A 17,336-nucleotide genomic window follows, 5' to 3' on the forward strand; every position below is an offset into this window, starting at 1 on the left:
AACTGTGATGGGCTACCAGCGAATCCCCAAGAGCAACTGTGATTTTTGTTTTTTAACCTCACAGACATCTCATCCCCATGCAGTACTGAAGACCACGCCCAGTGAGATGGAGAGTGGTCACCAGATGCAATTCAGACTAGCCCCGAGCATGGCTTCTCGCGGCTGTGGGGAGGCCAAGCCATGACAAGCTCAGCGCGTGCCGACTACTGTGCGTCCAGAACCCTACCCACTCAGGACCACCCAGTCCTTGCACCTCAAAAGTTCGCCTTTTCATTTCAGCAGAAGGCAATAAATATTTGAGCAAAGTGGGAGGAGACGCCACTAGGCCAGGCAAGAAGGCAGCGGCGAAGCCGACTCTTTTCAAAGGAAGCACAATTTTCACTCTAGTTTGTGAACTTTGGCAAACTTTGTGGCTTCTAAGAATAAAGCTGGTCACTATCCATCCAGTCAGAAAAGTTAACCCTGCTAACTTTTCTCCTAACAGAAGTACCTGCCAATCTGAACCCCCAAGTGTTCCTCAGATTCTGTCTTGGGTCCCTATTGGCTTAAGGAGAAGATATCTGCTGACTCATCAGGGTTTCGTTTTCCACTAAGGGTCCTTACGACCTCAGACTTCGGCGTGATTTTTCTACATGCTTGAACCTGTCCCATTGTATCTCTCTTTAAAGCAACTCTGGTGTCATTCAAAAAGTTTTCAGACCCTAGAACAAAAAAAAAAAATTTTTTTTTTAAATCACCCCTTTGAGGAAGGAGGTGGCAGTAAATGCCTGGGGAAAGGGGGCATGAGCTGTGTTCTGGGTCAGTGACAGGGACAGTTCTTCCTCAGTTGAGTGTCCCCCTCCGCTTATTTGTCGTCCACTGTGACACCATTTCCCTCTCCGGCCCCTGGGGAATTGTCTCCAAGCTACTGATTCTGGGATTTGCAACCTTTGCAATGTGGTACTTATGTTGGTAGGTAGCTTATTTTTCCAGGGGAAAGGCAGTAAGTGCCCCAAACCCATATGAATGTGAAGAAAAGCAGTAAGTTGCTGGTGGTTGTTTTTTACATAATGCAGAATAAAAATGATGAGAAAAAAAAAAAAAACCATATACTCTGTAGCTGATCTTGGAGCTCTGTGACATAAGTGAAACAGGCTATCTGTGAGATGGGGATAGGGTTGGCACCGACATCTCACAGACATCCCGTGTGTCACGCTCTACTACATCAGCCAGAACACAGTAAACACCATTTGAGTTTCTTAGATAAAATCAGTTATGCAGTGGCTAGCTTCTACTCAGACAGGTATTTCTTATTTCTCCTTATTTCAAGCCAATGTTTAATGATTAATTCCCTTTTCGCTTTGGTAGTGTGATTCGATGTCTGTTTTTCATTTACATAAATTTATATTTATATGGCTACATACCACCCTATTTCTCCTATCTATAAAACTAACTACATATAGTAGATGGTAAATATTTGTTGAATAAACAAATCATCACAAAAGGCTCAAGCTTCCAGTTAAATCACAGTAGGCTAGCTGGAGTAGAGATCTCTTTTGGCCTAGCAACCTTGACAACATAGCAATTTTTAAGTTAATAAAATCCAGTTCAGGTTGGTCTCTTTCTACCGTCTCACAAAAGAATGGGTATGGCTTTCCCAATCTCTTCTGTGAACGTCATCCCTTCCCTCTAACAAGAAATAGGAAGGGGGGATGGCTCAGTAGAGCTCTTATCTCACAAGCATTTGGACCTCAGCTCAGGTCAGCAGCACTCAAGGAGCAGGATGTGGTGTCCTGTGCCTACAACCCTAGTAGTGGGAAGGCACAGACAGGAGGATCCTGGGGTTTGGCCAGCTCATCCAGGCAAATCAATGAGCTTCAGGTTCTGTGAGAGACTATATCTCAAAGAAAAAAGTAAAAAAAAAAAAATAAGGTGGAGAGTAATGAAGAGGACATCTGACATCAACCTCTGGCCTCCACACACAGCAGCCCACATATAAAGATGAGGAAGAAAGACATTGGATTATAGTGTCAGGAACACACAAAAGTGATTACAGTGTATGAGTGCCACATGGCGCTCAACTGAACAGTAATTATTAGAGCAAAGTATAAATTTATTCATAGTGATAACAACCTGTCCTTTAAAATAAACATGGAGTATGGAAATCAACATAGCTCATTCCAAAGAAATTTCTGGCACCTTTCTTTATTATCGTTCAAATATAATAGCTAATGAGGTGAATCAGTGGGTAAAAACACCTGCCACCAAGCCTGATGACTTGGGTTTAATTGCCAGGTCACAGGTGGTGGAAATGAAAAACATTCCTTCCTTGTCCTCTACTCCCACATATGCATCATTAATTAAAAAATAATAAAAGCCTAGCTCTTGACCATATGAAAGTAGATAAGGCTCAAGTCGTGCCACTTCCGTGTACAGAAAAAAGAAAGTGACATCATCTAGCTAACAAAATGGGGAAGGGGGAATCAAGCAGATTATTTTCTATATTGGGGTCTCAAGTAGTAGAATCTGTTTCACCTGGACCTTTATGTGCCTCTAGTCACATTTATCACCAATTGTAATGAGAGTTGAAAAACTGATATTTTTATATGTTTATGTGATGTCTGTTTTTACTATATTAGCTCACTTTGTTTCACTAACCGTTTAACGAGGGTAGCGTTGCCCAAGATAATAACGAGGACTTGGTAAAACCGAATTATATATTGTAATTATGATCTGACTGGTAAGGTCGATATTCCACCAGAAGATCCTACCTTGCAGCTTGTAGTAATTTAGGTCATTAGCAAAACCTAGGCTGGCAGTTTTTAAGCCCTGGTCCTCAGAATTACATTACTTGTTAAAACTCAGACTCCCTAGCTCAAAACTGAAGAAATCAATACAGGGTGAACGTCGGGAATTTGCACTTTTAAGAGAGCAACTGCCTGGCCAGTGATTCTGTGGCCGACTAGCTGTGCATAGAAACTAAACCTCCAGACCTGTTATCTAGGCTGTTCACCTTGTTGAAAATCAGAAGTTCAGAGCTTCCACAAGCTTCCGAGAATCAATTAAATATGTCTGCAGAGGCGACCCGTAGTTCTCAGCCACACGGCAGCACTGAGCATGCGCGCACAGTGTACCAGGAACTCTGGGCGGGCTTCCCGCAGACCTCGCCCCTCGTCTGCTTGTAAATCGCCTACTTCCGGCTTTTCCCGCTGAGCCCCTAGACCCCGCCCACTTTCAGAGCACCAATCAAAGGTAGGATTGCTGAGGCTGTGGACCAATGGCTAGAGCTGTCTTTCATCACGGCCCGCAGTTTAAAACTGTCAAGTGGCTGCTAGGGTAGCGGCTTTGCTTGCTGTGGTCGCGGAGGCGACGCGGGAGTCGCCGCGAGTGAAGAGTCGGGGTTTGACGGAGACGGTGGGTACCGGCTGCGGCGCCCGGGCCGGTTCCTCCATGTCAGGATTGGGGGCGTCGTCCCTGGAGGTACCCAAGAAAAGAGGACACAAGTGGCGCAAACTAAACATCGCGGTTACCCGCCCCGTCGGTCCTCTTCTTCGGGACGCGGGGAGATAGTCAAACATAATGTGTTTTATTAAGAAAGAACTAGATCTGCATGGGGCTGGGTGGTGAAAGAACAGTTGGAAGGGACTGGCGTACCCCCTTTCCTTGCATGTGCAGTAGGACGGGAGACGCCAATCTTGGGTTACACGTTGGTTCGCCCTCTGCCTCTTAGCGGTTGCATTTGAGTTCCTGGAGCCGGCTTTTCAGCCAGGTTGTACCTATGGCAAAGAGGAGCATTCAGACTGTCTTGTGTTTTCTGCTTAGAGAACAGTGAGAATGTGGTGGAATAGTGTGGTCACCCACAAAAGCAAGCGTCATTCTTCTGCTTCGTTTCTGAACCCAGAAACTGTGAGGAAATGTCGAGTCTCGAATTAATTGTCACGCCTGTTTGTAAAGAGCAGGGTGGATGGCACAATCGTTGTGTGGCCGCAGTATATACTTAAGAAACAATGTTTAACGCCTGATCATACCAGCTCGTTTGTTACTAAAAGCATCCACAGCTCCCAACTCGGGTTGCCTACCTACTCTGCAGACAAGTCATAAGGGAAGACGTAATGAAAATTGAAACGGACCAAATTTACCACAGTGGTTGATTTGAAATCAGTGAAGTATTCATTTCCTTGGTGCAGATCCGTGCTTATTTTATCTACCCTACATGGCTGAATGGAAGACAGTCCCAGCTGAGGCTTAGTTTGCTTATCCTGTGAATACGTAGTAATTCTGAGTAAAACAGAATTCCCCTTTTCACAATCTGACTGCAGCCTGGTTTTTTATTCTGTGGGTTTTCCCTTCTATGTCAGTATCTTTCTCTCATTTATTTTCTTAGCAAACTATAATTGAGGCCTGTTCCACCAGCACCTGAAACTGTCACAGAAACTTCCTGATTTGCAAGTTGAGGGCTTTCCTTGCCCCTTCTTGGCCAGTGACCCTCATAGTGCTGCCCACCCAGTTCCAGTGTTCTGGCTTCCTCTCCAAGTCTTTTGGCTGACTCTTCGCTGTTCTTTAAAAGTTAGCACTTACAGATTCCTTCTTCTTTTAGGATTTTTGTTCTCCTCTGACATCATATTGGAAGCTAAAAAATCTTCCTAGAAAATACATGTGTTTGGGTGCTGGAGAAATGGCTCAGTGGTTAAGAGGACCTGGGTTCAATACCCAGGACCCACATGACAGGTCACAACTGTAACTCCTGCTCTAGGGGATCCAACACGCTTAGACAGTCAAAAGTCTGGCAGGCAAAAATACCAGTGCACATGAAATAATTTTTTAAAAAAGACTTATGTTTATATTCTTAAAATACCTGCAGTGTGTGTACAGGATAAGAATTCTTTAACACTGTGTGTGGTCCCGTTCATTCCCATTTCTTTAGTAGACTCCAGTAGGTCAGTGCCTCAATCTAAATCTCCAGCCTACACTTGCAATGGAGATCTCTGCCTTGCTTGACTCTGGGAGCCATTATTACATTCTAGCCTTTATGAATAGCTGTGCTTGGAGCTGTGCGCTGAGCAGCCAACGTGGCCGCATAACAGCTCTTCTTCTGTGCCCACAGTCAGCGCATTGATTCCCAGATGGACCCCTACAGTTACCTGAATCTGCAGATGCTCAAGAGACCGGTATAAAATGGCCTATTACGCACATCATCCTTCACACTTTAAATCATCTCCCATTTATTTATAACCCTAATACCATATAAATCTAGGCTAGTAGTTATTACACAGTATTGTCTAGAGATGATAAGAAAAGCCTGTGCATGTTCAGTACCCGTGCGATTGTCAGAAATATTTTTGACCCACAGTTGGCTGATTTTGTGGACACAGACTCTGGAAAAACTGAAGACTGATGTCCTGCCTGATCACAGCTTTACCCTGTGCCTCAGGGGCCACTTGATGCTGATATCTCTGATCCTGAACTCTGTGCTCCCCGCCTCATTGTCCTCCCCGCCTCATTGTCCTCCATCGCTTGCTTTGGTGAGTAGTGTTAGGATCCAGTTAGCTGCGGGAATCTGGACACCTCCCATCCTCTCTTTGACCTCTGACATGGTTATTGATCATGACTTCTCTTTGCCGTCACCATGCACAGCTGTCTCAGAGCCAAACCTCCCTTTCCCTTGCCGGTACTGCTTCTGGTCTGAAGAACTCATGTGTCTCCTAGTTAATTCTGAAAAGAACCTTTACTGCTTGGATTACTACAGCTGGCTCTTGATTGGACTCTTATATTTAGAATTCCAATCTGCCCTGAAGCTGTCAGAGTAATATTTCAATTTAAAAAAAAAAAAAAGGCTATGTTTGGAGATGTAACTGCAGTAGAGCTCTTGCCCTGACTTGCACAGCTGCATGTGGGTTCAATCCTCAGCACTACAAAAATAAACAAAAAAACAAGGTTGGTCACACCAGTTCTTTAAAATATTTAGTGTCTTCTGTAAAGAGTCAGCCTTTTAATCTTAGCTATTCTTTCTTATTTCATCATCTTCACTCAAGTCTTACTTTGCTTCAGCCTAAGCAAACAACCTGAGTCTTGTTGGCATACCTGCCATGCCTCTGTATCTGCTTATGCTGCTGTTTTTATCTGCACTTTGTCTCTCAGAATGGACCTGCACGTCTTTCAGGTCTCAGTTCCTAGGCCATCTTGTCTACCTTACGGTGTTCCGATAGTTTGAAAAGTTACTCTTTGTCTTTTAAATCTCTCTTTTTTTATATAGTTTTCTTTAGTGAAGTGTCTTAAGGAGAAAATTTACACAAATTCTTAGACTATCCTAGTTCAGTATGTCACAGGAAAGTGTACAGTCCCCGGGATGTCACACAGGCTGAAGAATGGTGACCGCATGCACTTATCTCTGACAGACCCTGCAGGAGAGAGTTCTGAAGCATTTTTCTCCAACCTTTCATGTATTTAGCTCATCTCTTTCAGTATATTATAGATGCACTGATGTTTGGAGTGAGTCCTTGTTTAGGCCCCATGATTCTGGCTTGTACGTACTCAACTTGCTGAGTGGGTGATTCCTTTAAATAATATGAAACTATTACAGGAAACAACTAAAGGTAACTTGTGCTGTTTTATAGCATTTGTGCAGAATGTCATCTGACAAGGACAAGTATTCACTTCACGTTGCTTACAATGACTCTTCTGATCATGGCAGTTCTGTCTCCACGGACCTTCAGGTAGGAAGACATCTGAATTTATTGTGACTCTTTGAAAAAAGCATAAAACCCTGTATAGTGGCGCATACTTTTAATCCCAGAACTCAGGAGGCAGAGGCAGGGGGATCTCTGCGATCCAGATAGAGAGTTCCAAGACAGTCAGACATAGAGAGATGACCCCACTACCACCACCAAAAAATAAATAAATAAATAAATAAATAAATAAAAATAAACAAAGTGGTAATTTGTGGCAAAACCAAAAATACATTTTTCATTTACTCATTCCATTTACAATGACATCTTTGCATTTACAATATGATCAAACTTAAAGAACTCCCCACTAATTTAGAGAATATATTGTTTTTTAAGTTTTCAGAAACTACCCCATGAACTGTTTGAAAGTTTTTTCTACAAAGGCTTTAACACAGTTAAAAATAAAACTCAGAATTTCCGAACATTATGTGAAACGGTCTCATTTAACTGCCTCTGCTGAATGCTTTCATCTTTAATGAAAGTAGCAGGACGTCAGCCCACGTGAGGTCCTAGAGCCCAGGGCTGTCTGGTGTTCTGTGCGGTGAGCTTCTGGTTTCTCTTGCCACAGCATTTGGTGTAATCTTCCAGCTTGAACCTGGACACTGACAGGGAGTTAGGACAACCAACTAGGCGAGGGTGTGTTGTTTGCATGAGCTGTTCAGATCCCACAGACATGTTTCCTAACTGCCCGAGCTGCAGGGAGATGGGAAAAGGAGATGAGCGTTTTCCCAGGTCAAACCCTGCGGCTTATTAACTTACAGGAATAAAAGAGAAACAGGTGCTCCTGGTCTGTTAGCAAGGCTACTGCAGGAGACTTGGAACTCTACATTATTTCATTAGAGTAAACATTTAGGTTTATAGATACCAATGGGTATGTTGTAGCTTATCCCAATTTATCAAGTTAAGGTTGCCTTTTTTCTTAATAACGGAAAATTTGGGTTTCCCTTTTTGTTTGTTTGTTTTTGTTTTTGTTTTTCGAGACAAGGTTTCTCTGTGTAGCCTTGGCTGTCCTGGACTCATTCTGTAGACCAGGCTAGCCGCGATCTCCCTGCCTCTGCGTCCCAAGTGCTGTAATTAAAGGCGTGTGCCACCACTCCCAGCAGGTTTCCTTTTATTTTAACAACCAGATATGATTTAGAAATCTATTAATTTAAAATTATTTAATCTTTTTAAAGAATTATAATTACTTTTGTCAATGTGAAAAGTAGATATTACGATAATGCTAAATAATTTTTCCCCCACACAGTTTCACTTTGTAGCTTCTGGCTAGCTTGGAACTCCCTATGTAGCCCAGGCTAGCTTCAAACCCCTGATCTTTTATCTCCACTTCCCAGCGCTACAGTTACAAGTGTTTGCATCCACACCTGCTACACCTTCTACTCAAATACTAGGAAATGGTTTAAAACTCCGTGTGTATTGCCTTGAAGGGGCGTAATAACAAGAGGAGCTGATTACAGCCCTGTGAAGGAGGGTCTGCTGTAAGCGTTGCAGCTCGGAAGGGAGAGCCTTTCCTACTGAAGCTCTGCTGCACTGCTGCAGGGAGGGCTTCCCCAGTGCAAGTGGCAGAGAACTGAGCACAAGGCAGGGTTATATAGGATTGGGGTGGGGGTGGGGGTTTCCCGGGTGAGGACTGCTGGGATTTCAATTCCTGAGCTTGGGCAAGCTCAGAGATTGCTGGGGTTTTGTGCTCAGGGATGGTGGGTTTCTGTTTCTTGGCCCTGGTCTTGGGGTTGGTGTCAAGTCAGGGTCAGGGTGTTTTCCTTTGTCCTTTTATCTTACATCTAATGGTAAGGTTTTCTGTTGGCTAACTGTCTTCTATCACTACATGGCTGGCGGCTTCTCTTCTTCCATGTATTAATATACACTGCATAAAAATATTTGTTTCTGTCACCTAATGCTTACTATAGTTTCTGAACTATAAGACGCACCTGACCATAAGATGCACCCAGTTTTTAGAGCAGTAAAGCAAGAAAGACAGTAGAAACAGCAATCAGACCATAAGGCACACCCTAATTCCCCTCCCCCGACTTTTGGATGTGAAAAAAGTAGGTCTATGGTCTGAAGAATACTGTAATATGCACACGTGCATGTGTGTATATGTGTGTTAAATGAATCCAAGTTGAAACTCAAACCAACTCACTCTTTCACATTGAAATTTCAGTTTTCAAACACAATAGTTCAAGCTCCTTTTATAATTTTACCTAAAATTCCAATGCTAAAACAGAGCTACAATCATACAGATTTATTTTATAAACTCAAATCCATCACATTTTCTTCTAAGTACAGCAGCAAAAATAAGCAAACTGCCTTGATGAGTGCAGGCTTGAAACTAGGGGAAATAAAATGCCTGTGTAGTTTCAGAAGCTTCAGATGTCTTAATTGCCTTTTTAGATACATAATATCAAGAAGTCCTGGTACCTCATGTGGTGGTGCATGCTTGTAATGCAAGTACTCAGAGGCTTAGGCAGGAAGATTAAGGATTAATAGCAACCTGGGCTATACAGCAAGTCCCAGCCTGGGAAATATAGGGAAACCCTGTCTCAAAAATGAAAGGTGGAGGTGGGGGGGTGAAAGGGAAGAATGAAGAGGGAGAAAATACAAACTGAGCTTCAGTGTAAATACTTGAAAGTGATAACTTTTAAATGATCTGAACTGTAAGAAAGAGGAGATAGAAAAAGGTGTTGTATTGAATTACCCAACTCTGTTCCCTCTGTAAACTTTTAGTTATAAATGTAAACGTCGTACCAGAAACACTCAAAAGACTGAAACTTAGCATGAGAGCTAAACTTCTCTGTATTGTGGTAAGTGTATGACCCTGAGGTAGTTACGTAGATGTCTTTTTTCTTTGTTTTTTAAAACAAGACAACATTTATTCCTTTTCCAAGTGTTACAGTAAATCCAGGTGGCAGAGAACGGTTTAGCAGTTAGGGGAAGAAAAAGTACAAATCCAGGGTTTGGCCATTAGAAGTTATTTACATCGATGGGAGAGGGGAAAAAAAGACAACAAGGAGTTGTTTCACATTACAGACCTCTTTCCCGCCCAGAGCCTAATACTTCTTTATCAAGTCAGAGACGTGGTTGATTCACAAGCTGGAGGTTTGAACTTGAGTAAGACATTTATAAAAACCCAGTCTGGGGCAGTGTCCTCCCCAGGTGCCACTAGGCACAACACAAGAGACTAAGAACTCAACAAGGGAAAGGCTGGACACCCAGGGTTTGGGAAGTAGGATAAACAAGCGTACTTGGAACAAGAATTGGGAGGAAAGCCAGCCATTGCCTTCTGCAGGGGTGGGGCCTGGGAAGAAGCTAGAGACAGGAGCATCTCACGTCACTGACCTAACTCGGGGAAACCGTAAGGAACCATTTTCAACTGGCCTTAAGAGTAAGACCAAATGGCTGATGGGAGAATACACAGGAGAGAGAAAGGGAACGTAGCTGGGAGGGGACAACAAGTCCCTTCCCTTCCTTTCTGGCCACAGGAAGGCAGCCAGGGCACCAGGTCCAGGCCTCACCTGGTGACCTCACAAGGACAGCACAGTTTTTGCAGCTTAGAGATCAACCACCTGCTACTCATTCTGCTCAGCACTGGCCGATGCAGGGCCACTCTCAGGCCCCAAGGGAGCAGGTGGCTCTGCAGCCTGTGGCCCTGCCTCCTCTTCTGTGTCTCCTCCTTAGAGGCAGCGCTAGCCTCTGCCCCCTTAGCCTGGGTCTCTTGGCTTTCAGGGGTGGCAGCTGCCTTCCCTTCTTGGGCAGTGCCCTCATCCTGCAGGCGCTGATTTCCCCCTGCTCCTACTCTTCCTCTGTTGGTGAGGAGGGAGAGGACTCACCCTGACCCTCTTTCCGATTTCTCTAGAAGGACAGGCCGCTCAATTTGAAAGGCCTCTTGAAAGAGAATTTCTTCTTCTTTTCCTAGGGAGCGACCTCCCCCTTGCCCTCAGCTTTCTGGCTGGGGTGCTGGCTCGATGGCATCACCAGTAGTCCCAGCTGCCTCATCCCCTTCACCCTTGGGGGTTAAGTCACCATTGCTTTTCATGTGGCCATTTTCCAATCTGCTGGCCTTTATGGAGGTGGGCGTCAGACATGGACCAGTGGGGTACGGGAGGCGGGGCAAAGCTTGCTGTACCCGCCCCTCCCCCACCCCCAGCTCCAAGGCCAACCTACTGCACTCTTCGACAGAATGCCCTAAGTAGATGTTTTGGTTTTGTTTTTGTTGTTGTTGTTGTTGTTCAAGACAGGGTTTCTCTGTGTAGCCTTGACTGTCCTGGACTCGCTTTGTAGACCAGGCTGGCCTCGAACTCACAGCGATCCACCTGCCTCTGCCTCCCAAGTGCTGGGACTACAGGTGTGCACCACCACGCCCGGCTCTAAGTAGATTTCCTAACACAATGAAATATTGAGTGGTTGGATGCAACATTATAGCTTATAATACATCACTGTTATTGGTTTCTCACAGGACGAATATGAGGAACTGCTCCGCTATACTATTGTGAATCCAAATGTTGAATCCCATGCTTCACAGCCATCTCAGCCTAAGGGAGAAGTGGCACCAGATAGACTTCCTACTCCGGCCGGTATGCTTCTCTCACTCACAGTTGTCACAGCACCACTTACGGTCCTGAGTTTGTCAGAGATGCTGAGGTGACTGTGGAAATGTCCCTTTCCCTCAGCAGTTTCTTTTCTATTCATGGTGTAAAGCAGTATAATATGGGTCCTGCCTTACATTTTTCTGTTCTATTCCTGGCTCTTTTGACAGCTGGATTTTTATTTAAATTTCAGTTAACTTTTAACTTTATGAAAAATAATTAAAGCAACATAGTAGAGATTATCCCATATACCCTAGTTCTGGTCCAGAAGTTTTGTGCCAGAATTATTTTGAAAACTAAATGTGCAAGCCCATTTTAAAGGCACTCTCAACACTGTATCAAAATCTCTTAAGTTGTTCTGTGAGGTACACACTGGCACTTAGTAAGCAACATTCATGTGGGCATGGACAATAGTGGACTATCAGGACAAAGGTGGCCCTGCATGTGGACTGCCAGTATCTGATAGAAGCCAAGCTGTCCTTTAATAGAAGGGTTGAAGGAAGAAACAGAAGGCAAGTTCCTTTTACGTTTTCATTCCTTATTTAGTAAGTACAAGCTCAAGCAACTTAGAGTGGCACTCTGTTTCTGTGTGTTTATTTGCGTATGTGTGTCTGTGCATGCACATGACATCAGGAGTCTGCTCTTTCCTTCCACTGTGTGGGGTCTAGGGATTGACTTAGATTGTCAGGCTTGGTAGCAAGCATCCTTACCTACTGAGCCTCCTCATGGGCCCTAAGTAAGCATTCTTTGAGAGGGCTGAGACAGCCAGGTGGGCAGTCATCATATAGTTGGCTTGCCTCCAAGGGTAACTGTTCTTGAGGCTGCATTTCATGCCCCACACAGAGGCAAAAACTCCTGGTTTCACTGAGTCACAGCCATAGTCTCAGTCCCTCATTCCCTAAATTTGTAGATCTTCTCTCTCTCTCTCTCTCTCTCTCTCTCTCTCTCTCTCTCTCACACACACACACACACACACACACACACACACACTGTTCCTGTCTTCAGATTGCTGCTGCACTGGAGCAATAGATAGTTCCATAGCACCATGACTTCAGATCCATAATTTACTGTGGCAGAATGTTTTCTACCTAAATTTCATTTCCTTTTAGAGATTTGAACCTTGGGCTTACTCATTATAACATCAGGGGTGTCGGTCACATTTTGATTACACTGAGTACCTTAATGTACAATTCCTACTGATCTCCTAGCATTCGGGGAGGAAGAGGCAAGTGGATCGCTGTGAGTTTGAGGCCAGCCTGGTCTACAAAGTGAGTCCAATACAGCCAGGGCTACACAGAGAAACCCTGTATTGAAAAACCAAACCAAACAAACAAAAAACAGCTCCTCCTGACCAAGCTAAAGTGCTGCAGACTGGTAAATATAACCAGGCGAGAGCTGGGGAGAGAACGCAGTAGGCCAGTGCTTGCCATGTAGGCTTGAGGGTTTGAGTTTGGAATTCCCAGAGCCCATTAAGGCAAACACAGTAGTGTTCCTTCAGGGGAGATGGAAGGAAGAGACAGGAGAACCCCAGAAGCTCGCAGTCCAGGTAGCGGGCATGCACAACAGCGAGCAACAAAGAGACCTGTCTCAACAAGATGGAAGAAGAGCGTGGCTGCGAGCGTGCTGGGGCATATGCACACTCCTCGTGTATACACACAGTCTCTCTGACTCTCCCACCCCCCCTAATATATATGCATATATTGTAGATATTATATCTATATGCTATATTCAGATAGATATAAACTGAGCAGAGTGTTCTCAAATACAGAAGTACAATTGGGCAATAAGCACATGAAAACTATTTGACCTCTTTATCAATCAGTGAAATAGAAATCAAAACCATGTTGCGATCCCCATCTCACCCCAGCAGGAAAGCTGTCATCCAGAACACAAAATCAGCAAAGGCTGGTGAAAAGAAGGTTTAGAGACAGACCCTTCCATACTGCTGCTGGCAGTGTGGACCCATGCAACCACTAAGAGAGTCTCTGTGGAGATTCCTCTCAAAACTGAATGGACATGAGTTACAAAACTGTGTAAATTTAGTTGTTTTTCTAGTTCTTACTCTTAGATTTTTATTTATTTTTGTTTAGATGGTAGGTAAGTACATAAAATATATTTGACACTAAAAGTATAAAATTTAATGTTGAGCTTCATAGCTTTCATTCTGAATGCCAATTCTAACTGTATTGCATTGTGTAGACTTTGAGTCTGATTAATTTTGGTGTGTGATTTTGTTTATTTGAAAGTTTAATTTTTAAATAAAGTTTATAAAATTTAAAAAACAAAACAAACTAAAACTAGAGCTACCATATGGCCCAGCTATATGCCCCTGGATATACACTCAAGGAATTCAGAGCTAGCATCCAATACCTGCACACCCATGTTTATTGCAGCACTATTCACAGGAGCCATGGCATCAAATCAGTCTAGTGCCCTTTGACAGATGAATGGTTAAAGAACAGTAGAATATTATTCAGCCACGAAAAACAAAATCATGTTGTTTGAGGAAAAATTGATGAAACCTGAGAATCATTGAGTTAAGCAAAACAAGCCAGGCTTAGGAAGACAAACATTGCTTGTTCTTCCACATGCATGGAATATGGATTTATTTATTTATTTATTTATTTATTTATTTATTTATTTATGACATAAGAGTAGAAGGTACTATTTTAAAAGACAAGGACCAGAATAACAAGGAGAACAGAATAAGGAAGGGTTATGCATGTTACCTGCATACATGAAAATGTCACAGTGAAGCTATTGTCTCATACAGTGTATGCACACATTTTCTTTTAAGTAGTTCAGTTTAATTTTACAAACCTTTTTGGGGGCAGGAAATAATCTTGTAAAAGAAACTGCAATGGAAGTTGGAAAAGGATGTGATTTAAATTCAAAGTCAGGTGGGTTGACTTTTCTTAGTTTCATTAGTTGTAAGTGTACCCCTACTCTGATCTAGCCAATGGACAGGACATTCTCCACAGTTACGTGGAGAGTGGGGACTAACTCTGACATGAATTCTGGTGCCCCATATTTGACCACCTCCTCTGGGTGAAAGAATAAGCAGGCTACCAAGGTGAGACCTGATAGCCTATGACCATATAGTGGGGGAGGAGGTCCCCCTTGGTCATAGATCTAGGGGAGGGGAATAGGATGAAAGAGGGAGGGAGGGAGGAACAGAAGGATACAAGTGAGGGGATAACAATTGAGTTGTAATCTGAATAAATTAATTAATTAAAAAAATAACCAGACTTTAAAATGCTATTGTTGCTAGTTTAAATGATAATATTTAAAACAATTTCATAAGATTCCAAAATAGTACAGCTAAGACCAGTTAATAATACAGTGCATGGCATCTTTTACAGCAGTGCCTTTAGGAAACAGCTCTTCATAACGATTTAGTGAGATATTAGTTTGGTCAATTGTTAAGTCCTTCTTAACATAAGCAATGTACTGCTCCCCAGTTTCAGACATCTACCTACCAATGTAATGATCTGTGGTATGTATTTATACCACTTGATAAAATGTTCACTTTTAGCCTGAATTTATCTTAAAATGAATCATTGTTACTGAATATAACATAAAGGTGATGTGTACACGTTACCCTTAGAAAGCAGTGGTAAAAGTAACAGTGAAGACAGAGTTACTAACTTGTCTAATATTGTTGCAGTCGTGTGTTGAGTCTGGAATGTGCAGAAAGACTGGCTGTGGAGGAGGGATTCTGAAGCATGCAGACCCAGCTTCGGCCTTTCCCTCGTGGTATAAATGTAAACAATAGACATGGAATACTGCCCTCACTCTACAGTGTGGCATTATTTAATAGGAAACCATTTAAGCCACTTTGTTTTTTTATTATTAATTTATTCAGATAACAGTTCAGTTATCAGATAACAGGATATCACTCATATCCTCCCGTTACTCCTACCCTCCCACCCCTACCCTATTACCCTCCCTTAGGTCCATGTCTGAGGGTGCCTCCTGGTCACAGGCTAACAAGTCCCAGTTTGGTAGTCAGCCTATTCTTTCTTTGAGTGCCACCAGGGCTCCCCATTAAGGGGAGGTCGTCAAATATGGGCACCAGTGCCACTTTGTAAGAAATGTCTACCTGAGGACTGGAGAGATGGCTCAGAAGTTAAGGCTTTTTCAAAAGTCTCGAGTTCAATTCCCAGCAACTACATGGTGGCTCACAACCATCTGTAATGAGATCCAGTGGCTTCCTGTGGCAGACAGGCACACATGCGGGCAGAATATTGAATAAATAATAAATAAATCTCTTTTTAAAAATGCCTGCCTTTATCTTTCTTTTCCTCTAAGAGTCTTGGGCAATATCATTGTGGATGGTCTTTCAAGCTCTATGTTGTGAGCAGTGAATATAGATTTTTCTCAACAACAACAACAACACCCACACACAAACCACAGACGTGGAATGTGCTTGTAATCCTACCACTTAGGACACTAAGACAAGAGGCTAGCCACTTTAAGTCCAACCTGAGCTACATAGGCCCTATCTCAGAAAAACAAAAGGGACAAAGCAGAGCCTTTTGCCTCTCTATTTAGTAGAACCCAGTAAAAGACTGTGTGTGCACTTTGTCTTTTTCTGCCATGTCCCTTGGGTTTTTTGACCATCCTCAGAACGTGTAGGTAATATCTCACATATGACCATCCTAAACCCTATATATTGCATAGCAGACATACTACTTAGGGAATAATTTTCCTTCTTGTAAGGAGTTCTGCAAAGGTTTATTTTTACGTACCATGTTCTATAGTAATTCTATTCTTGATTATTCTGCAAGAAAGAGAAGACTGCTCTTCAGTCTTGATTATTTGATCTCCATAGTTAATGGGGCATACATGAGAGAAGGTGATAGATGGTGTCTATTCCAGTGCACCTGTAGTGGAATATTAACTTTTCTATTCTATGCTTTTTAGAGATAGAGGCCAGTTGTCCCAGGTCTGGCTTTCTCTGCCTTAGTAGGTGATAGCAAGTGATAGAGTTGTGTATGTGTATCCATGCATGTAGCTTGGTGCACAAACTTCTCATCTACATGTTGGAGGCTAACAGAGTATCTGATAAGCTAAGTAACTAGCCCCTCTATGTTGTCAAATCTTAGCAATGTTAAGACCAATGCCAGCACTGAATGTAAAGCAACAGTGATCTACATACAACTGCAATGTTAAGGCCAGTACCCGCATTGACTAGTAGGCAACAGTGGTCTGTATACAACACCTCACCATGGTCAGTTAACTCTCTGAGCCTCAGTTTTCTCTTAAGGCTGAGAAAATATCTACCTCTTAGGGTAGCATGTGTTGAGAGCCAGCCAAACATTTTTATCATACAAAAGGTACTTTGTTAATGTTAATGTGGTGGTGTGGCTTATCACACTCAGTCCCGGCTGGACCAGAATGTGTGGCGTGCCCTTGTTTGCCATGGGAATTGTTTGTGAAGGATGGGAGGGGTATAGGAGGCATCCCATGCCTGTCAACCCTCAATCAGTGACAGAACTACTATCAGAGTACCCACACTGGTTGCATATACCTCAGGAGTAATGTCTCTGTGTTTCCCAGCCTCCAGAATTGACATCGTGTAGCCCATGATGTTCCTTGGCCAGTTGGAGGATTGTGCGTTTGACCTGGCTGCCGTTTGATTGCTTCCCTTCTAGGGTCATCGCCTGTCTCGTCACCCAGGAAGCCCTCTCACCCAGTCTTGGATTTTTTCAGTGCACACCTTTTAGAAGACTCTTCCTCACCAACCTCTACATCTACTCATACCGATCCACATGAAGTAATTGTGAGTGATCATCTAGATGAAAGTCTTCGGAAGGTGGAGAATATACTTGACCGCTGGAGCTCGGGTCTTAAGGTATCACAGTTGCCCCATTGCAGTGTGCTTCATAGCTGACGCCTGAGCCTACTCTCGCTTTCTTTGCCCTTTTTTTTTTCTTTTACTTTTTTCTAGAAAACAAACAAAAACCTAAGCCTTTGGGTTCCTGGGATGGTCCATCCAGTGTCTTAGACTTATGCACAAATGGCCTGCCTCTGCCTTGGTGTCCTG

General features: G+C 43.2%; 1 protein-coding gene and 1 pseudogene across 1 annotated transcript in view; one reads left to right on the plus strand and one right to left on the minus strand.

The window, feature by feature from the left end:
• The first annotated feature begins 3,268 nt into the window (after nucleotides 1-3,268).
• Nucleotides 3,269-17,336, plus strand: part of Poc5 (POC5 centriolar protein) — a 35,075-nt gene continuing 21,007 nt past the window's right edge. The window contains exons 1-5 of the mRNA XM_051172287.1: nucleotides 3,269-3,393; nucleotides 6,594-6,692; nucleotides 11,158-11,275; nucleotides 14,122-14,187; nucleotides 16,945-17,144. Of these exons, the coding sequence (XP_051028244.1) occupies nucleotides 6,606-6,692; nucleotides 11,158-11,275; nucleotides 14,122-14,187; nucleotides 16,945-17,144 (471 nt within the window). The 5' untranslated portion in view covers nucleotides 3,269-3,393; nucleotides 6,594-6,605. The remainder of the gene's footprint in view (nucleotides 3,394-6,593; nucleotides 6,693-11,157; nucleotides 11,276-14,121; nucleotides 14,188-16,944; nucleotides 17,145-17,336) is intronic.
• LOC127212179 (MARCKS-related protein-like) lies at nucleotides 10,271-11,118 on the minus strand (annotated as a pseudogene).

The sequence above is a fragment of the Acomys russatus genome, chromosome 30 (genome assembly GCF_903995435.1).
Source record: "Acomys russatus chromosome 30, mAcoRus1.1, whole genome shotgun sequence".
Taxonomy (NCBI): domain Eukaryota; kingdom Metazoa; phylum Chordata; class Mammalia; order Rodentia; family Muridae; genus Acomys; species Acomys russatus.